The sequence below is a fragment of the Tachypleus tridentatus genome, chromosome 3 (assembly GCF_004210375.1).
Source record: "Tachypleus tridentatus isolate NWPU-2018 chromosome 3, ASM421037v1, whole genome shotgun sequence".
In the NCBI taxonomy this organism is placed as follows: Eukaryota; Metazoa; Arthropoda; class Merostomata; order Xiphosura; family Limulidae; genus Tachypleus; species Tachypleus tridentatus.
Genome location: NC_134827.1, coordinates 109,078,140 through 109,101,306, shown reverse-complemented (window position 1 = coordinate 109,101,306; position 23,167 = coordinate 109,078,140). Strand labels below are relative to the sequence as shown.

The following is a 23,167-nucleotide window of genomic DNA, read 5'->3' as shown; positions in this document are numbered from 1 at the left end:
GCATTGTTGTGAATTTGCATGCTTTTATTATAACGACTGTATTTTTCGTTTAAATACTGATATTTTGGGTCCATAGAATACACATTCGAAGACATGGGGTAGTTTTAATAAAGTAATTTGATGTGTATTTGATTCTTAATTCCATGTCGAATCAAAGCCAACGCTCGAGACAAAAAAACAGTGAACAAAATAATACAAAATGCTGTAAAGGTTATACTACTTGAAATCATTAAGTTGCATGACCTCCGAAACAGTGTTTACTGTATTGTGTTGGACAATTCACGACATTACCGCAGATTATTTATGTCGTGAAGATTAAATGTCAGAATAGATAATACTATTATTTTATTTTATGTCAAGAACATAGAGGGGGATTCCAGACGTGTAGTTTCCAGAGACTCTTGTTGATTGTTTGTTTCTGAATTTCGCGCAAAGCTACACGAGAGTTATCTAAGTTAGCCGTCCCTATTTTAGTTGTGTAAGACTAGAGGGAAGGCAGCTAGTCATTATCACCCACCACCAACCTCTTGGGCTACTCTTTACCAAAGAATAATGGGATTGACTGTAACATTATAACGCCCCCATTAGTGAAAGGGCGTGCATGTTTGGTGTGACGGGGATTTGAACCCGCGACCCTCAGATTAGAGTCGAGCGCCCTAACCACTCGGCCATGATGAGCCGAATCGTGTTGAAGCGAACCAGTTGCACCCTACCTCAACTAAAGGCTCTAACTTCAAGCACTGTGTAAAACCGTACGTAGTTTGTGAACTGAGCTATAAATGTAGGAAATCTCTTATACTCAAGTATGTGAAACAAAATTGATGATAATTTCATACTTTTCTCAGTTTCAAGTCTAATTATACTGATATTTCCAATCAGGTAGTTCGCTGAATATTGTTCAAATATTGTCTTAATGTATACGGGTTCTTTTCTGAAGAGCTAGGACTGAGAAACTTATTTTTAAAATTTTATTCTGTGTTGGTACGAAACACACAGCTAATCTCGTGTTTAATGTGCTGATGAGCAAGAAAGAGAAAAAAACAAAAGTTTTATCTTTATAAAAAAATAAATAAATATTAACGTTAACGTGCAATAAGTTGTATTAAATCGAGTCATTAGGTGTAATTATTCAGCTGGTTCACAGCTCCACTTTCAATGGCACTTTTATTCTCGAAAATGCTATGTTGAAAAACACGCGAAAAGTATTTGATACTAGTTCTTCTGTACCAACCAAATAAGATTTAACACATAAATACAAACTATACAGGCAGTTGTGAGTACATACAAAAATTCCCCTCGGTGGACAGAACGATACAGTTCTGTCTCACACGCTATCATTTTCAGCATACTGCAATAAGTTAAGACTTTTGTGTAAATAAAGATACGATACCAATACTCGGGAAGAATTCGGGTTTAGATAGTCGAGAATTTGAAGCTCAGAATGTTAGTAGCCGAAACAGAATATTCTTTAAGATAATTCATATGTGTGTACATTGATACATCTTAATGAAAGGACTAAAATACGTATGTGCATTTAATGATACTTCAGGAATCCAGTTCCATACACAGGAGCCCTATGGATACCAGCGGCGTGAACAGGGTTTCCATATGCATAGGCTGCAGCAACATGAGCCTTCACTACAGCAGGTCCGTGAGCGACAACATCTGGTTGGCTGGAGGCCACAACGGCTTCAGCTGGAGCACTAGCGGCGGTTCCTGGTTCGTTGGTCTTAACCACAGCACGAAAACCAGCACCATCAACAACGTACTCAACTCTGCGGTAACGACCGTCGATGTCAGTCAGACTGTAGGCTCCAAGTTTGTTTCCGTATCCGTCTCCAGCCTCCCAACGGCCATTGGTGGCCCCGAGTGGGTCAACAATGTCGTAGTTGAAAGCGTAGTTACCAAAGTCCTGTGATATTTTAAATTGTATTTAAAAAATTTAGAAGCAATCGATAAACATTTGCCTTCATTAATTTTCATTCGAATCGAGTTAAATCAATTAGCTATCCTAAAATTTCATGTGTGCTTATACTAAACATTGGTGGGTAAATATGTTATGTAATTCAACTTATTACTTTTAGCTGAAAATCATTCGTTAAATATATTGTTATTACTCTTTATGGCAAAAAATACGTCACTTTATAGGATAATAAAATATTACTTACATCCTGGCGGCGATAACTGACACTAGAACCGCCTACTGAACCATGATACAGACCACCACGGACGACAACTAGCAAGGCGAAAAATGTGGCAATCTGAAGAATAAATCCATTAAAACATAAAAATATTACGTAAAAAGCTATATGTATTTACACACGTAATCTTATGAATAAATACAATAATGAGAAACTGTTATCATCTGTTTTGTTTGCTTTAAAAGCTCTGAAAATGGAGCGACTGTCTAGTAATGCAAGCAAATGATCGAAAGATAATCAAACAATTTTATTAAAACTAAAAATCAGAATTCCAAGTTTTATTATGTTTATTCTATTTATATTTTTATTCTTATCCTATGCCAGGTATAAAACACATTCAACAATAATGTTATGCGAGATACTGCATGAACAATAATGTTATGTATATCCAGTGTTCAATATGAATAATACACCAAACTTAGCTAATACGTTAGTTCACGGGCTTGTAATTTATTATACTAATAATTGTCAACGTGAAAATACAGTTCCTTACCTTAACGATCATGTTGCTACTGTTGTGTTTTGTGGACCACTTGGACTGTTCTTCAGTTTTGTCTACTTTTATACATGTGGTGGTGTTATCATGATCCAGTAAAATCAGTGATCGCGAGACATTCTGAATTTAAAAAGTCAATCTGGAACACCGAGAAAAAAAGCAACACACACAAAGTCGAATGTGAAGCACTGTGTTGTTCATTACAAAATCAAGGTTATTCCTTTCTTGGTGCGCATGGCAAGGTGTAAACATGTGTTCTGAAGACATCTGTGGACTATTCATTTTCTGTAGAATTCTTGTAGGATTTAAAACCACGTGGAAATGAAAATAGGATTTCACAGTAGCTTGTTTTCAAGATTTCGAATCAAAGCTACACGTGATCACATACGATTATATGCACAAAGCCGTCCTGAGTTTCGAAGTCAAAAGAAAGCCAGCCATTCAACATCATCTAAAGTAATTTCTTGAATTATTATTTGCTGATTTAATAGCTGTATTTAACTGTCACTCTTATAATCTACCCACGGTTCCAAAGTGCTAAAAATGCTTTAATCTTGCTAATAATTGCTTGCTGTTAAACACAGAACTACACACTGGGCTATCTATTTTATGTCCATCGTGGGCATCGAAACTAGATATTTAGTGCTATAAGGTCTTAGACGTGCTGCCAAGCCACCAAGGTCGGGAGGCAATTCTTTAAATAAGCTATGAACAACATTTTTGTTATCAATGAAAACGTACAATATTTTTACATGTCAGCTTCATGTAGTTATGGTAAATCACTGCAGTTTATACACAATTTTAATTACTATTTTGGTGTATATTTCAAGATCTTCTTGTATTCCAAGTGCTGCGCAGTTACATTATCGACATTCTGACAATCAAAAATGTCACCGTGAGTTTTACTGAATCGTTTAACAATGTTCATTATTCCAGTTAAGTTTCGCATCTCAGATATTTTTTGATGGTGATAACAAGGAATGCCAACAACAATATAATTTTAAAATAAGTTACAAAATAAAATTAAAAGTAACGTCAAATAATATAGAGGTCAAAAGAAAGTAAAGGTCAAATTATTTCAAACCTTCACATAATTTGAGCTGATTTTTCGAGGGCTAAACAAATAGGCGGTTGAGCTGAAAATCATGACTAGCTGTCAACTAATAATAATAATATTTCAATTCATAAAATAACATAATTTATGTTGAAAAGAAATATAAATTCTGACAACGAGACCGGTAGATAGTTTTGCTTTAACCAAAACAATTATTAAGGTATAAAGTACTTCAATTAAAAACATCTGTTATTACACTCGTGAAGGAAGTAACACTAGTAAACATGTTTTGAATTTAAATTATGAAAAGTTTCATTTTTTTTTGTTTTTTTTTACAAACATTTTGCCACTGCTAAACTACGTGGTTAACTTTGATCAACTAGTGAATTTTAATTCACAGATGGAACGTGGTGCATCAACAGCGTAGCCTAGGAATAATAGTGTATGGCAGATGTTTTTGTTTTCTTTAACAGTTAGACAATAGTCACGAGGTCATATGTTTCGTGTTCTATTCGGTAGGGGCGACCTTATGGTAAATGACAAAACCATGAAGGATATATTATTGTATCGTGTACGTTGGGTTGGGACCGTTTTTGCACAAGGTTTCTCGCAAAGACGATAATTAACTCTTGTTTTTCGTATCGTATCCGTCGATTCTGTGACCTCAGCTTCCATATTGTTTTTAAGAGGTCTTTTAATGGAATTTCAAATAAGAAAGAGACTGAGTCTGATTCTTCCAACTTGCTTTTCTTAAAAGTTTTTCTTTTTTTAATATATAACTTCAAATATATTGTCAATCACATTTAATAACCTATCAATATAACAGGACTTTAACAGAGTTTAGTAGAAAATTATAGTAGCATTCTATGGGAGTTAGCGTATATAGTAGCAGTCAACAAGTGTGTTTTTTTTTTTATATAGCAAAGCCACATCGGGCTATCTGCTGAGTCCAACGAGGGGAATCGATTTTGTTAGTTTGTTTTTGAAATTCGCACAAAGCTACTCGAGGGCTATCTGTGCTAGCCGTCCCTAATTTAGCAGTGTAAGACTAGAGGGAAGGCAGCTAGTCATCACCACCCACCGCCAACTCTTGGGCTACTCTTTTACCAACGAAAAGTGGGATTGACCGTCACATTATAACGCTCCCACGGCTGAAAGGGCGAGCACGTTTGGCGCGACAGGGATGCGAACCCGCAACCCTCAGATTACGAAGCGCACGCCTTAACGCGCTAGGCCATGCCGGGCCGAGGGGAATCGAACCCGTAAATTATTACATTGTTATAATAGTTGTATAAGATAATCGTTCTATAGTTGAAACAATAATATAGAGAAAATGTTATTTTACACTTGTCTACGGAATTCACTTTTGTTTAGTGACTTGCCTGTCGTATGAACAATCTATGAAGATTAATCTACAGTTACTGTTGACTTATAACGACCATTGTTACCAGTATGTGAAGATTGTGTGACCAGAAGTCTAGGGTATTGAGTTTTACTTGATATATTACGAAGTATTTATTCTGAATATTCATTAAAAATTATAACTTTATAAAATACACTTATTTTAATGTTAGGTAACTAGTTTTATTTATTTTAAAAAAATATAATTCATATTTTATGATTATAGCAGATCGGGGCTGTGCATTGTAGTGACCCATCCTTTATGTTCTACAATTCTTCTTAAGGAGTAACTTTTTATATTAAAATGTGCTATGTGTTATCTACTTGCTATCTAAAAATAACGCTTAACGGTATATACTGTCGTTATTAGTACATCTAATCTTAGAATCGTTAATTTTTTTTGAGGTATCCTAAAAATAAATCTATTGCTGACATTGTAAAAAAAACGTGATGGAAAAATCATTCCAATTCAGTTTAGAAATGCTGAAAAATTCTATATCAAATGTTCCAAAATATGTTATACACACATATTTTGAGTGAATGTAAACATTTAAACATAATACATATTATCTCTTTTAATGTTGTTAATTGTCTTATTTTGATGTCTCAGTTTTGGCATTATTTACAATATTATAATGTTCAAAAACAGAACTGTTAAGAGTTGAAATCAAACAAAATAATATTTTATTTAAATCTTTAACTTGCTAGTAGGAGTTTTTGCTCTAGATAAAGTAAATAGTTTGGACTTCTTACATTTAAATAACTACATTGAAACAGATAACAATACAATTATTATACAATGTCAAACAAAAAAAGCAGTTAGTAATATTTAAATCGACAGCAAGGCAAATATTTGTTTGGTATATGTGTTTTGTTATAGCAAAGCTACATTTGGCTATCTGCTGAGTCCACCGAGGGGAATCCAACCCCTTATTTTAGGGTTGTAAATCCGAAGAGTTACCTCTGTCCAAACAGATGACACAGATGATTAAAAACAGTCACTTTAATGTTTCTGGTGTTTAAATCAATAGGGAAAACAATATGCTTGGTAGACAAGAGAAGTCATTTGTTTTACCATTCTCACAACAATAAGATAGTGTGTTGTCTGTCAGTCAGTAGACACTAAAATAACGTCACGTAAGGGACGTTTAACGTTGCAGTTTGCGCTGTTATGAAGTACAATTTGCGCATGACAGGAATCATACGAGAAGAATTATGCACTCTGCATGCTGCAACACAGCATGATATATGTACTTTAAAAGCAAGAAATAAAAATATTCATTATTTTAATTTTGGTTTTATTTATTTCTGAAACAGAACACTTTAGGGGACACTGCGTATATATATATATATATAACTGCGTGGCTGTATTTTGCGAGCGCAGTTTTCTGTTCATTTAACACGCTTTACATCTAAGTCAGAAGTATAAATGCATTTCAGGTTTTAAAATCAAAGTGGTACTTATTTTAGCATCTCTGATTCACGTCTGAAATGCTAGTGTATGTTTGAAACAGAAATAATTAAAAACGACACTTTTTTATACAATTTCATTTTGAAGTGATAAAAGGGACCAAAGACAAAGAACGAAGCTCACTCTGTTAAATGTTAGAACTTAGGTCTTCCCAGTCATCTTTTTTAATTCATGAATCTTTTTTTCAGAATAACACCTGATTATGTTGAGCAGTTTTAGTTGTTAAGTGTTTATTTGGGTATTTTCTATACTTTCTCGATGTGTCTTGTTTATTTTGCCTTGTTCTGTAAGAACAACGATCTGGTGGCTAGGACACCCGACTAATTCTTTGGATCGCGGGTTTTAATACTGTAACAAAACATGTTCTCTCTTTCAACCGTGAGGTCGTTATAAGTGACGGGCAATCTAATTATTCGTTGGTAAATGCTGGATGGTGTTGACTAACTTTCTAGAGTATTACTTCAAACTTAAAAACTTCTAGCGTTTATAACAGTCGAATAATGTCCCTCCAGTGACACAGTGGGGTGTGCGGACTCACATCACCAGAAATCAAGTTTCGATACCCGTGGTGGAGAGAGCACAGACATTGTACTTAATTTTAAACATCACCTTTGAGAAGTTTTACGCGAAAATTGATAAATAAAACCTATAAGCTTACATATTTTAATTTGTAATTAAGCTCCCTAGTGGGGTAAAGGTAACTTCACGGAATTACAAAACTGAAAATGAAGGGTCCAATTCTCGTGGCGGGCAGGTAACTTATTGTACAAATTTGTACACAGCCAAAAAAAAATTGTTTTCATGTTGGTTGTTTTCGAATATTCGCGCAAAACTAAGGGTTGCCTGCACTAATTGTCCCTAACTTTGTATTCTCAAGATGGCTGGTATAGGTATTAAAACTTTAATTAAAATAAAATACAGAACAACGTTTCGACCTTTTTAGATCATCTTCAGGTTAACAAAAAGATGGCGTAAAAGATAACCTGAAGATGATCTAAGAAGACCGAAACTTTATTCTATGGTTTGTTTTAATTAAAGTTTTAATACCCATACCAGCTGTCTTGAGAATACGTTTTTACTTCAAGTAGGTTTGTCGTTATCCCGAATTACTGTCCCTAACTTTGAAATTATGGGATAAAAGAAAACCAGTTAGTCGATAGCATCCACTGCAACTCTTGGGCAACTCTTGGGCAACTCTCATCTGATTGAATGTGGAGTGAAATTTATATTAAATATTTTGCGGAAAAATGACGAGAAATGTGAACTCGCAGATTCGCAGTCGGGCAGGCTAACCATTGGGCCACGTTCAATCTAATTATTTTGAATTTAAAAACTAAATGAGTGATCATACTGAGGTGTGAAAAGTATCGTTTTAAATTCACATAACGTTAAATATTAACTTCACTTCTTTACCAGCAGAAATAGGAATTATTAAGAACATGAAGTTTTCATTTCATTTGTGTTTTAAAGTGCAAAACTGCCCAACGACAGTATGCTGTGACCGATGCAAGGATCGAACTCCAATTTTCTGTGTTATACTTCCTCCAGCTATTATCTGTTAATTGTTAAGTTATACGAGACTTATGTTAAGAAAATGGGGGTGACAGCACCCCGCTAGTACAGAGGTATGTCTACGGATTTACAACATTAAAATTAGGGGTTAGATTCCTCTCGGTGGGCTCAGCGGATAGCCCAACGTGGCTTTGCTATAAGAAAACACACGCAGGTGACATTATTTTTAAAGAATCTATATACATGTAATAGTGCTTATTTGTAGTATGTCTAATTAATCTATTCGCAGTGTGAATAGATATTCCCCAAATTTATTATGGACGTTTATTGAGTCTCTGCGGAGGTATAAACAAACTTTCAATTTTGGGTTTTACTGTTTCTTCGTTTTTTATCACTACTTCAGAGTTCTGTTGGATTCATGCAGATATACCTGCAAATTTGCGTTTCACATTTTTGGGTTTTGCAGTTTCTATGGGTGATTTTACGTTTAATATCATTACTTTGTCTCTGTTGATAGATCGTCTCCAAATTTGGCATAATGGTTTGATGTGTTCATGCAAAGATACTTGCAGATTTGCGGTTTACATGTTGTTTGTTTTTGTTGACAATTACATATAAGGGGACCATCTTTTCATGTCCTAAGATAACCTTTCATGAATTACAAATCTGCATAACTTTCGTCCAGTTTAACGGTACGCCACCTATTTTTGACAGATTGTTTAGGCAAAGTATTCATGATGAAACTTTGTAGAATGGACGTCAACTGCCTGTTGTAGAGAAATAAGTGTAGGGGGACGATATTTAGAAAGACAGAAGGCTTTGGAAACATTGTCCTCTGCACTCGTTTCTCCACAACAGTTGCAGTCCATTCTACAAAGGTACGCCACCTAGTTGTTAACAAAGAATGTAGCAAGTATACAAACAACACATTGAATATATTTCAATTTTTACTTTATTAGTAATTGTTATACACTCTTATTGTATGAATTTTTCTTTCAATTTAGAGAACATTAATTAATGGTTATTAAAGATGTACATTTCAAACCACGAGTCACAAACGTTTTTGGATAAATGCAAAATGTAAAAATAATTCATTTGTTTTTGGAATTTCGCTGAAAGCAACACGAGGGGGCGTTATAATGTGGCCGTCAATCCCACTATTCGTTGGTAAAAGAGTAGCCCAAGAGTTGGCGGTGGATGGTGATGACTAGCTGCCTTCCCTCTAGTCTTCCAATACTAAATTAGGGACGACTAGCACAGATAGCCCTCGAGTAGCTTTGTGCGAAATTCCAAAACAAACAAACAAACAAACAAACCAAATATGTACAATTTCTAAAACATATAAAGTAGTACAGGAAGGAATGGAAAACAATGTAAGGTACTGCATTCAGTACAGTAATAAATTTTCATGCTGATCCTTAGTCTTGTAAAGTTTATGATATGAGATAATTTATGAAAGAAGCCAAAATATAGAAGAGAATGAAAATGATGCTGCTGTAAATGAAACTTTTGCTGATATTTGGGAGTGTGAATAAAGAACAACTTCTCAAGTTGCTGACGTTGAGGAAAGAACTGTACAGTTCCACTGATGATGTAGATGCTGAAAAAAACAAAAAACACTCTAGTTTCAGAAAAAAGTTAAGACATTTCTGAGTTGACCTATAAAGATAGACCAGAAGGGAAAACAACTTTATTTTTCAGATTTTTATTAATGAAAATTGAGAAAGACAGCTAGTTCTTTTGACACGCAAAAATTATATCAGAAAAGAAAATTATATTTAACATCCACGTGCTTGCTCTCTTACCAACGTGACAAGCAGTCACTTTCGTCAGGAGTTCGTGAAAAAGATATGTGGTCGGAAACTAAACAGGAAGCTACTTGTGGAAGTTAAAACTAATAATGTCAGTCATTTCACAACTTGAACCTTTAAGTTGGAACAACCGCGCGTGCGTGTGTGTGTTCTTATAGCAAAGACGCATCAGGTCATCAGTGTCCATCGAGGGAAACCAAACCCCTGATTTTAGCGGTGTAAATCCGAAGACTTACCGCTGTTCCAGCAGAGGACAATTGGAGCCAGAATCTAAACACAACTAAATGAAGATTGCTGCTCTAGTCAGTATAGGTGGATTCTCAGAGTTTACCCAGAGATCCGAAACGGCGATGACAGACACTAATTCACACTAGTAAATTTACTCTGTAAGCGGGAGCACAACATGTTCGATTCTCAATCATGCAAGTAGTGAATACATCATCTGATAAATGTATCATTGAAGAGTATATACTACATACATATAACAGTACTAAAGTGAACAAAACTCTAGGTTAATTAGAATGTATATAAATAAATAATAATGACATATCTGTCTACCCTCTGCAGGAATCAAACCTCGGAATTATGTGTGAATCTGTAAAATCACCGTTGGTCCATCGGAGTAATTCAATAAGCAAAGATTTGGGAGGCAAACCAAAATAATCCGTCTTAAAACCCTGACATATGCACGAGTACTGGTTTGATAGGTATGTCCGTCTAGAGACATCACCAACAACAGTAACCAGAAACTATTTGGCAAACCCACAATAATTAACACACTGCAGTTTAGCGTAAGAACTAGGCCTAAAAAAATCGAATACTAGCCCTAATAACAAATATATGCTAAGCCTAACTGTAGCGTCGCATATTTTAACCATAGAACGAGGCGTAACAATCAGAAACCTAACTGATTTATGAAGGTTAAAGAATATAAAGCCTCATGCTAGTAAAACGGTAAGTCTACTAATTTACAATGCTAAAATCAGGGGTTCGATTCCCCTCGGTGGGCACAGCAGATATCCCGAGGTGGCTTTGCTATAAGAAACAATACAATACAAAATAAAGAATATAAAATGTCTAGATTAACCTGTTGACTGCCAAGTATTACAGCTGCTACAATACAACTCTAATGCTTCTTCATTTTGTAACTTTCTCGTGACGTCATTTTGGATCGAAAGTGAAACAATTTGTAAGTAGGTCAAATGCATGTATGATGCTGACATTTAGCGTTGACGTTAGGTATTATTTAGAACGAATTAACTCGTCCGTGGCACTGTGTTACCGATCGGCTTGGACGAGTTATCTCGTCTACGGCACTGAACGGTTAATAAAATTAGCTTTTGTGAACCGGAATGTTTGATACTTGTATTGTTTAGTCGAACACGAAATTTTCTTTCAGTATCATTGTACTAAGACAATTTGATGAATGAGGGCAAACTCAGAATCGGATTTTTTTTGTTCCTTTAATTTTAACACATTCTGCAGATTTATAGGCACATCACATACATGAACTGGAAAGGTTCCATCACTCCTGTTCTCAATGAATCTATGATTCATTTTGATGAAGGATTTCCCACAACAGGGTTTTCAAAACTTATAATGGATGCAAAGTTTGTTTGTTTGAAATAAGAAAGAAAACAAGTGTCAACTTCCACGACAACGTAATTAAGGAAATGGTTTTTCTAAAGTCAATCATGTTAAAAGCGCAGTCATTTAAAAGACCGTGGCTATAGCATCATTAACTCATCCATCACAGTTTAAGTCAACTGAAAAGCGGCAGTTGACACTTTATTATCAACAGACCTACAGAAAATTTCCATGAAAAAAAAACAAATAAAAAACGCATTAGTTTATAAAAGTGTTCCACCTTTTACGAACAACCCTACACCTTTGAGGAACATATAGTGGTTGAAATGTGTTTCTTTACTAACAACCGTAAGATAGGTTCTGATGCACTCCTCTACCAACCACTAGTAACCTAAAATTATTCAGGTATTTTAATATGTGATTGTATCATCACAATTAATCATTCATTATTATTCAGCGGAGTGGATACTAAGTTATGTGATTTTTGTTTTGTCTTTTCTTTCCTAAAACGTTTAGTTTCGTTGAAGAATTTCGAGTAGAGAATCAATGTGTTATCTTATTTGCCCCCACCTCGGTTCAAATCTGCTTCAAAAACAACAAACAAAGCAATACCTTAGTCACTTCGTGTAACATTTGCCTACAAGTTTTTCAAACCCTCGTATTATACTGAAAATAATGCTAAGCCTAACATTTTTTTTCTAAGCTTATATATCGTACCGAAACATATGCTATGCCTAACAACTTTTTTTTAATAACCTCATGGTTGTATACCAAAACAGTTGCTAAGCCTAACTTTTTTTTTCTAAGCCTACATGTCGTACCGAAACAGATGCTATGCCTAATGACTTTTTTAACAACCTCATATTTGTTCCAAAACAGTTGCTAAGCCTGATGCCTTTTTTATAATCTCGTGTATTTGTACAGAAACGCCAATTCTTTCGGGACAGTAAAATTAATGCAAATAAAATAATAAAAATTGACGTTAGAAAAACAAGTAATTATGTTATTAATCATTAAGTTACCAATCTGATTTGTAACTGACGTAAATAGAATTAATAATAATTCACTTATCTAATTCACACCACAACAGTCGTTGTTTGTGAAATCTAAAAATATGTCTGTCGTATTTTAGTTGGCCTCATAAGTACACGTATCAGGTTTGTTTTGAATATCGCGCAAAGCTACACAAGGGCTATCCTGCACTAGCCGTCCCTGATTTAGCAGTGTAAGATTAGAGGGAAAGCAGCTAATCATCACCACCCACTGACAACTCTTGGGCTACTCTTTCACCAACGAATAGTGGGATTGGCCGTCACATCATAACGCCCCACAGCTGAAAGGGCGAGCATGGTGTGACGGAGATTCGAACCCGCGATCTTCGGTTTACAAGTCTAGTGCCTTAACTACCTGGTCATGCCAGGCTCAGGTATTGTTAGCACTAGATATTACAGATATATTGTGGTTTACATACAACATTCTTTTGTTTGTATTAGCCTTAACCACCTGGTCATACCAAGGTATTGTTAGCACTAGATGTTACAGATATATTGTGGTTTACATACAACATTCTTTTCTCACATTCAGATATAAACTGTTAGAACTTGCAAATAAAAATTTTGTTTGGCCTTTACATAAATCACTTCCTTCAGTACCATAATGCATACTTTATACAACTACTATTTTGAATAAAAGAAACAAAACAGTGTTACGAGGTAATCCAAAAATAAAAATGTAACTTATTAATTTTAATAACTGACAAAATTTTCCCACTTTGAGTTTAATCCAATTTTATTATTATACAACATAAAAACGTACATGATAATCTGTTTTTTGTTTGTTTTTTTTTTATACAGGTTAAAAAAAGTGATAAAAATGAGAGGTGTATGAACTACAGCACACATACAACACGAATAAAAATCATAAGAATGTACAAGGAAGACACGGTCCTAGTGCTTGGAATTCTTTGACATATTCATCACTGCAACTATAGCATCAACTGGATCAATAAATTCTCGCATGTGTTTGTGTCCAAGTATCCAGTCTGGTTGGATTTGTGGCTGGGTTGTGGTGACATGGGGAATGCAGACGGACATGCTGGAAATCACGCTCTTGGAACACACAGAAGATGAGAGAAATGAAGACGATAGAGTGGTGGACAACCGAGCTTTGGTCAGTTTCCTTTCCTCTTCCATCTTGTGTCGCCGACAGGTAAGATAATGGAGACTTTTGATTTTCTCCATCACATTCTTGTTAGATTTCATCACCTACAACAAAGTCAAGTCAGCATTCAGTTCAGTTCATACACTCTTTCAAGTAATATAGGTTTCAGATAATAAAGACAGTTGACAGTTGTAAAAATAAAAATATGACAGAAGACATTACAAGAACTTCACAATTAATTACATTTCAAACAAACCAAAATTATTACACAGTTTGTTCTCTCCAGGACACAATATCAAAGCTGACCCAAATTAGAATATTTGCAAATATAATCACATGTAAATTCAGGTTAGAAAAAAACCAAAGTATTACAACACTTAAGAACACAAAATATAAACACTGTAGAGGTAAAAGGAACACTAAAATAATCTTTTGTTAGACTGTTAATAACTGTGATGAATATCCTCTGTGTCATTCTACAGCCTAGTGTGCAAACAGTATCCTTTGTAATATATTTCTTGTTTTACATTTATTAAAACAACAGTGTAGTTAAAACACTAAGAATTAATTGTATACCATTACCACCCTATTAATGTAAATCACATTTTTTACCATCTCACTTCACAACAAATCTGACACATTTCAGACACCATAATTTTCGGATATTTCTGTTTGGCTGCTCTCTTCCTTGTAACAAGTTTACAAAGATAAAAGTCTATCTAGATTTTAATTTCTACTAGCTGGTCGATAGTCGTTATTACCGAGGCCTTCCCAGAATCCTGGAAGAAGATCCATAACAGTGTACAGACTTTCGAAAAAATAGTTTCACCCTTCTCTCTGTAGATTCGCAAGAGGTCCAGCAGAGTATCGAGAGAACCAGTCACTGTCCACACAGAATCCACCGTTTTATCATACTGTTGATGTGGAAAGAAAACAATTCATTGAGATTGTGTTACAATATGATGAGAAAATCAAGTGAAACACACACTGTGCATCTATTACACAAAGAGAGAGAGAATGCTATCAAGTTACACTTATTAATTTGTGATAAGAACCAGATGCCCACTTGCATCAAAACTGAAATCTAATTTGATTACGAGTACAGCTAATTAAGTACGCTTTTTTTACAAGTGTAATTATATAAACTATAATGCTTTGTTTCATCAAAGACAAGGGTACTCTCACTATTAAAGATAACTTAGGCCATAAATTCATGACACACTTATCTTAAACACAATAACATTGTATAATGTAGGTTAAACAACAGTATTATAAGATATATACAATATTTGAGTAATACCTGCACATTTCTTCAGTAGTAAAGTTTGAAACACATTTACAAGTTCATTTCAATGCAATTTAAGTGTTTTTTAATCCCTTGTACTTCTTACTCTCATGAAAACTGTATAAATTAAAACTTAAGTCACAAAAATGATGCAGTTAAGTTGGTCTTTTTATAGTAATAGCTGAGGAAAAAACGTTTTTATACGGAAACAAATTAAGGGTAAGTTAGGTCCCAGGCTAAACGTTTTATACAGAGCCCATCATGAAAAAACAAAAAAGTGAAACCACAAAATGGGCTTTTTTTTTTTCACCCTAGCCCCCACCTATAATACACCTTTAAAGCTCTGTGAATGGTTAGGATTTCAGTTTCACACACAAACTTTCTCAGAGTTCTTTTATTAAGGTCTGTATGTTATGGTAATAATAAAACAATGACTTTCTCAGAGTTCTTTTGTTAAGGTCTGTTTGTTATGGTAATAATAAAACAATGCAAAGATTTCATGAAAACAAATAAAGGAAAATGGCAGAAAATATTTAATGTAAGTTTTAAGCCGGGTGTTAAACTGTCATTAGAGAAGCATCTGGTTTATAAAAACCAGTTTAGAAATGAAATAAAATAAGGTTAACTTGCAACAAGAAATAACTCAGTATTATAGAGGTGTTGCAGAAACATGCAGTACTGGATAAGAGGAAGATTGAAGAAGCTAAACGTCACACAATGTAAACAACTCGCCTTTCTTGATGACGAGAAACCCACTTGAAATAAAAATGTATTTTAGAACGGCTGGTATTAACACTTACCGATAAGCAAAGACCAACGTTTCGACCTTCCTAGATCATATTTAGAAATAAAATGATCAAGGAACAATAATACATTTGAAGCAGAACCTATGTTGTCATGGTATCAACCCAAGTGAAACAGAATCTCTGTTGGAGAATACAAACCTTGGCAAGATTTAACAAGATGTTTGTGGAATATTTAATCAATTCCATGTGAGGCAAGCTTCGGTTACAGCTTCGTATCAACTGGAAAAGGATTTCTACTGCACTGCCTTCTGCTATCTTCTCACAACATGACGCCGAGAGCCGGGTAACAACATCTGGGCAATTACATAAAATGGTTTAGCACAACTTTCAAAAAATGTAAAACAACCTTACAAGGAAATTTTGGACAACATAAAAAGCTTTGGTATAAACACAGTAAGTGAAATTTAAAAATTTTAGAAGAAAGAAAGCTTAATAGTGAAATAATTAAAACAATCGTTTTCTTTGGTTAAACAAAAGTTTCATTTTAAAATTCCACCTACATTTCTTAAGGGAACTTACTAAGAGAAACGTGAAGAAAAAATATCTACAGTTTAACATGAATTTATCATTTTTGTTAGGCCTAAAAAATATATTTTTCCATCCTAGACATTCTACATCAATACTCATTCTATAACAGACAACCTCAGATGGTTATTATATCACACACCAGTGTTTAATAAGTTTTCCTGGTTTAGTTCAAGTGAAGGTAAAACCATTAAAATCTTTACGCAGAATAAAAACATTTTAACAGTTTTTCCAGAATGTAAAAAAAAATTATTATTGGTCCCAGAAACAGAAAAATTTTCATGATTTTAAAATGTTAACTCTAGCGTTTAAGTGATTGCAAAAATGATTCCAACAACAGATGGAATCTTGTGTAATTGCTAGTCTCAAAATTACTTTTATGTAATGTATGCACTCTCAGATATAAAGACAGAGGGCAAATGCAACAAACAAAATCGTTTGTAATTCATTAAATACTTACTACACATGTACAACTCTTCTTAAACTTACAAAAATCTCAACTTTTATATTCAAAACAAACATTTTGTAAGCCATATATTAAAGGATCTGACACTGCCTAGCAGCACAGAATAGAACGACATACACAAACACTCGAGCATTATACAACATGCACGTGTTCGTGATAAAAGTTGTCACAATATTTTATTAACACTCAGGCTTCTTACTAAACAAAATGTTTCATTTAGTTTTCCAGTACATTTTCTCAGTGGTCACACTAGAATGTGAGCATCAGAATATAACAGAAATGTATTGAATATGTTAGTATTTCCAAGAAACAGAGAAATCCATAAGATAATAAAATAGCACTTTGCACTTTCTCATAACCAGAATGGAAGAGATAAAAGCAGAAATTAGTACTATTATGATTAATTTGTTTTTTTAAAAGGTTACAGACTTAATACATTAAACCATCAGCAAAGATAAACCAACACCGTGTCCGAAGCAAGTGAAACTTTGACATTTTTCGCTACGTCATCCGTCAACATTGAGAAATTTAGTTAAGTTTGTTCTAGAAAACAAAATTCCTGGATTTAAGACCCACAAGAACGTTTGGTCATACATAAAACTTGAAAAATTATTTCTCTCCTGTTTTTCTAATTACAAATCTTGAGAGTAATTAAAACAAGTGGGTGTCGTAACATGACAGCTAAAACATTTAAGTCTCACCTAAATGCATCAGTGCAGACAAGATGTAGGATAGATTTCGGCAACGTAATAAGAAATCTAGAGCCGAAGTTGTTCGATTACATAATTTCTTATCTTCAGTAGCGTTCGCATTAACGGTTTTCAATCTTTCTCTTATTGTTTTCAGTTGACGACTCTTAAGTTTGCAACGCTGCACGTGCCCTCGCCAAGCAGCCTGATGTGAAAGAAACATATTACTACAATATTAATTTTTAAACAATGACAAATGATATACAAAGAATAAGAGAAACTGATACACTTACCTACATGTTGTCAGAGTTCTAATTTTTCTCTCTGTTACATATCTAAAGAAAACAAATTAATTTGCACATCTAATAATAATCTAACCACTACAACTAAATGTAAGTGATTTTAACATTTTAGTAATATAACAGAAACATGACCTTTGAAATTCCCGGAACCACCTGACTCGTTAACAGACATATCACACGATTGAACTAGGCAACACGATTCGACAAATCTAGGAACTAAATCTACTGAACCAGAGAAAAAGACTATAACAAACCTGAAATTGTTATACTGATGGTTATAAAACAGACCAAATAATCTGATTAGATAAAATAATTGCAAGAAACTTTTGGATATGAGCAGAATTATAATAAAATAATTATGGATCAACACAATGGTCAGCCATCTTAAATGCTGGTAATTTATATATATCTTCTCTTCTGTATGGATGGTGCCACACAAACATACCCTAATCTCCTGCTCAGACCAGTCAAGATTCATTTTACAAAATCCAATTTAACAGGCACTTTCTGAGCATGATTCGTTAGCTGCAAAATCTGATTATTGCAACAACAACAACAAAATTCCTGTAGAAGGCAATGAACAACAAATAACAGATCTATTTCTCACTTATGTGATAAAATACCACCCAATAATAAACATTGTTAACAGATAACTGTAGACATATCACAGTAGAAAACCAATAAACTTGCAACGCCCTGGTCTCATTGCAGGAAACATCAGAACAAGAATGGCAGGCCTAAAACAGCTTCAAGGTCAAAGGTATTAGACACAGGGCAAATCTGTTATGGCTACACTACACACAAGTTTGGTTGAAAAATAGCCTCCTATTTGGTTTTACCCAAAATTCCATTATCACAACTCAAATTGGTTCAGCTCTCTAGGGCTAAAGCCATCCTAAAACGTGCCTTCGACTCCTCTGTAGCCCCTGCATTCAACAAACAGTTTTATTGTTCCAGCTGCTAAATATTAAAGCATGTATACCTACAAGACATAGCCCACTTCTCCATCAATCTCTATCTGGTCCTCTACACAGACCAGGAAGAAACTGGTTCCATTCTTGACTTAAGATCTGGATAACATTTTATTCACACATGAATTATGCAAGCTCTAATAATCCTTATAAAAATCTGACCACTAAAACTTAACAGGTCAACTCAATATTTATGCTAAACTTCAGTGTACACACTTTACCTTCCAATCTACACTTGATTGTACAAACCTGTATAACTGTAGCTGCATTTTGTTCCTTTACCAACCTCCTATAAACCAACCATGAACGCACTTTTGTCTGTATCACAGTTGCTGCCTTTTCTTGTGTAAGAAGATAAATTCGAGCAGCTCTCTGGAACAGTATTACGTTCTGTCGCAGACGTAAAAACCACAGTCTCTGCAAGCGTCCTCTCATCCACCTCTGGAGAAGTCATGAAATACTTAATGTAAGACATCACAAGTTGTACAGTTACAATAAATCAAATTTTGGCAAAAGCAAGTTTACAAAATCAGAAGTACTTATAAAAATAGAAGCATGTTCTGTTTCACTTTCCAAAACCACTAAGATGTATATCACTGTTCAAAGAGAAACACATTTATAATTTAAAATATGCCATATTAGCTCAAATAAGGAAACTTCTTAACTACAGTAATAGTAATAAAATAAACATAACAAAATTGTCTTTATTTTTCATAAACACTCAAAAATAAAATATTAGTTTTGTTCTAGGTTATACAACAGTTATTGTGCTGTTTTCATAAGTTATCTTTGTTTAGAAAAACGTTAAAATGTGTAAGTCATACCTGTAGGGATTATCACACAGTATTTACACTGATGAGTTAATTTGATATTTAACATTAAAACCATTTAATGTAAGTAACTCCCCCATTACACATATTTTCACAATCCTTTTGATAGTTTTCCACACCTTTTCACATGACAAGCTTTTTTCAAGCTCACCTTTCAACCAATCATTATCTTAAAAACATAAATGATATATTAATTGAACTTGTCACACACTTCTTGTAGTTTGTTTGGAAGTTTGCATAAAGCTACACAAGGACTGTCTGTGTTAGCCATCCCTAATTTAGCAGTGAAAGACTAGAGTAAATGGAGCTTGTAATCACCACCCACTGCTAATTCTTGGGCTACTCTGTTACTAACAGACAATACGTTTCACCATCACAAAAACTACCCCCAGGGCTGGCATGTTTGGTGTGATGAAGATCCAAGCCACAAGCCACAGATTGTGATTTGAGTGATATAACTGCCTAGAAATGTGAGGCCCACCCACTTCTTTTGAAACACAACAATGCCTTACATTGAGACTGGTAAGATCATTTTAATACTTCTACAAAACTGTTACGTGTTTTGTTTTACAGACAATAAGAATTCCCATATACGTTTGATTTTCACAGGTCCAGCTCTGTTGAAGAGATCTGGTACAGATGACAAGTTTTCTTGATGGCAACTTGTGACAGACAAAAACTTGTATTAAATGTTAGTTGGACTCAAAACCTGTAAATCACTATTTAATAATAAACGAAATAAAAGCAACTGCAGTCAAACATGTTTAACTTTAATAGTTTTCACCCAAAAACATATCTTAGTTTTAAATTTGGAAGAAAAACTATATATAGTGCAAAGACACTTCAATCCTCCACACACAAAAAATAAACTCTAAAATGAAATGTCTGAAAAAAAGTCTTACCACAAAAATTTTCTTCAATGTACTTAAATTGAAAAACTGTAGAGCAGTGTGGAAATTATGGTAGCTTACAAGTGATTTTATTCCCAAATTTCTGGGGTCAGATGTGTATCAAGTTGCACTCTTTATGCATAAAAATAATGCCCATATACTTTGACCAGTATGAACATTTAATGTTTAAAAACTAAGATTACTAGCCTGAATAACAACAACTGCATCCAGTTGTTTCTTCATAACCTCAAATTTAATATTCGTCGGTAAAACCTTTGAACTCGTACAGCCGATAGATGACGTAATACCATGGCTACAAAACATTCCACTTTGACAGTTCTTGCCATAAGTAAAGCCTATAATTTAAAATAAACAAAAGATAATTATTTATAATGTTAACATATACAATAATACAAAATATACTACAGTAATATGACCAACAAGAAATTCAACATTTCAGAAATGTTTAGCATAAAACTTTGTTATTAACACAGCAAGTTCACACAAACACCCCTATTTAATTATTAATCTAAATATTACATTCAGTTTTATCACTTTTGTGATAAGTAAATGGAAGGTCAGACATTCTATTTATTATTTTAGAGGTACTCAGTGATCCATAAGTAATATATTCAACAAATCAAGTTTCAAAACAAAACATTTAAAGATTAAAATGAAAACTTGTTAAATCAGTGTTTTGATATGAATACAGATTTTAGGACTAAATATCAAACGTTTTAATGTTTGTTTTTCCAACATTTAGCATCCTCTCATTGGTAAACTATACCTAGATCTTAGAGCATTTCATAATTTTTCAAGTAATGAACAGACCTCGGTCCTAATATAGATACATAAAGTAATAAAAAACAACATCTGAAACAATTTTACTGGCATTGTTTTGAGCCACCAACTTCTTGTAATTTTACGTTGCTGGTCCATCTGAAGAAGTTGCTTTGTAACCAACTACGTGTACTTGTAGTACACTGGCCGATAGATTTTCAGATAACGTCTTTTAATCAGAGCACTTTTGTACCATCTTTGAATTGTAATGGCTGCCTTTAACCTTTTCAATTGTCGACGTACTAACCAACCTCTTGTAGCTGCTTGAAGCTTCACTGTGCTGCTTTGTAATCTCTCAAACCTGTAATCATTTTTAAACTCACACAAACTGTTTTACAATTTCTGTAATACATGCAACTGAAATGAATCTTCGTTCAAGTTGGAAGCAAAATTTCTGTAAAACTGGATATAATGTACATGAAACAAACTGGATATAATGTGACTGAAATGAATCTTCGGTTCAAGTGAGAAACAAACTGGATATAATGTGATATCATGAAGACATTACAAAGTGAGAAACAAACTGGATATAATGTGATATCATGAAGACATTACAAAGTGAGAAACAAACTGGATATAATGTGATATCATGAAGACATTACCAAGTGAGAAACAAACTGGATATAATGTGATATCATGAAGACATTACCAAGTGAGAAACAAACTGGATATAATGTGATATCATGAAGACATTACCAAGTGAGAAACAAACTGGATATAATGTGATATCATGAAGACATTACCAAGTGAGAAACAAACTGGATATAATGTGATATCATGAAGACATTACCAAGTGAGAAACAAACTGGATATAATGTGATATCATGAAGACATTACCAAGTGAGAAACAAACTGGATATAATGTGATATCATGAAGACATTACCAAGTGAGAAACAAACTGGATATAATTTGATATCATGAAGACATTACCAAGTGAGAAACAAACTGGATATAATGTGATATCATGAACACTTTTCAGTGGAAATCTTTATTTTGTAATTAAAACCGCACCATTTAAGGCCAAAAGAAATTTCCATGAACTGCAAGATTTGTTGTTAATCACAAAAAATGCCTCAAAATAGCCAGCTTCTATAGGGAGAAATGTTGATTTTAATTACAATAAATAAATATTTACATTTTAAAGATATTCGTGATAAAGTTAATCACCCAGTGGGATCCTCATCTGTTTAATCTATTTAAATTATAAATCATTACTATTATTTGGCTAAGTAACTTTACCAATACACTTTAAGTGTTACATTAAATTTTATAGTAAAACAAATTATTGATAGAAGCAAACAGGTACACATCATATTCCAATTAAATCACTTGTTGAATCCAAACAAATCTTGATGTATATATTTCAACACGTTGTTCAACATGCATTATTTAACATAAAATAGAGTTGTATCTATTATTCTATAAAACCAACACTTTGTAAACAATTCAGCAGTGCATACTAAATTTCAAGTTATGATATGCTTAACAAACTTAATTGAAAAACTTTAAATGATTCACTTAACAAATAATATATACAAGCAAATTTACTGAATTTTTTCAGGCAACAATAGCTACAATGGTCAAACAACACAGAAGTATAACAAACCTAATCTTTTGTGTTCGATCCTCACGTATTGCCCGAAACCAACGTTGAATCACCACAGCAGCTCTTCGCTGGAGAAGAAACTGTTGTCTTAGTTTTCGCCCTCGATATGAGGTTTGAATGTAAACAACACGATTTCTCACAACCTGAAACCTTTTCTATATATTGTTGCTCTAAAGCACGCTTGAATTATCACAACACTCTTTCGAAGCTCAAGATAGCCTTTTCTCACTTCTTTTGCTAACAACCAACTTCGAAAGTATTTC

The 23,167-nt window shown here is 33.8% G+C and overlaps 1 protein-coding gene and 1 pseudogene across 1 annotated transcript; both read right to left on the bottom strand.

Moving 5' to 3' along the window:
- Nucleotides 1-1,021: 1,021 nt before the first annotated feature.
- On the bottom strand, nt 1,022-2,706 carry LOC143245960 (adult-specific rigid cuticular protein 15.7 pseudogene; annotated as a pseudogene).
- Nucleotides 2,707-13,314: 10,608 nt separating this feature from the next.
- On the bottom strand, nt 13,315-19,180 carry LOC143246164 (abnormal spindle-like microcephaly-associated protein homolog). The gene is made up of 5 exons (XM_076492375.1): nt 18,987-19,180; nt 17,477-17,669; nt 15,923-16,077; nt 14,455-14,607; nt 13,315-13,797 (listed from the first exon to the last, which is right to left on the bottom strand). Exons 1-5 carry the CDS (start codon nt 19,170-19,172, stop codon nt 13,480-13,482), a joined length of 1,005 nt encoding a protein of 334 aa, XP_076348490.1. The 5' UTR covers nt 19,173-19,180; the 3' UTR covers nt 13,315-13,479.
- Between the last annotated feature and the right edge of the window lie 3,987 nt (nt 19,181-23,167).

Coding starts and splice junctions, on each gene's coding strand:
- LOC143246164 (XM_076492375.1), bottom strand. CDS start 19,172: ATGAGAGGACGCTTGCAGAGACTGTGGTTTTTACGTCTGCGACAGAAC. Junction 17,670..18,986: donor ATGCAGCTACAGTTATACAG/GTTTGTACAATC, acceptor CTTTCACATCAG/GCTGCTTGGCGAGGGCACGT. Junction 16,078..17,476: donor GTCTGCACTGATGCATTTAG/GTGAGACTTAAA, acceptor GTAATTGCCCAG/ATGTTGTTACCCGGCTCTCG.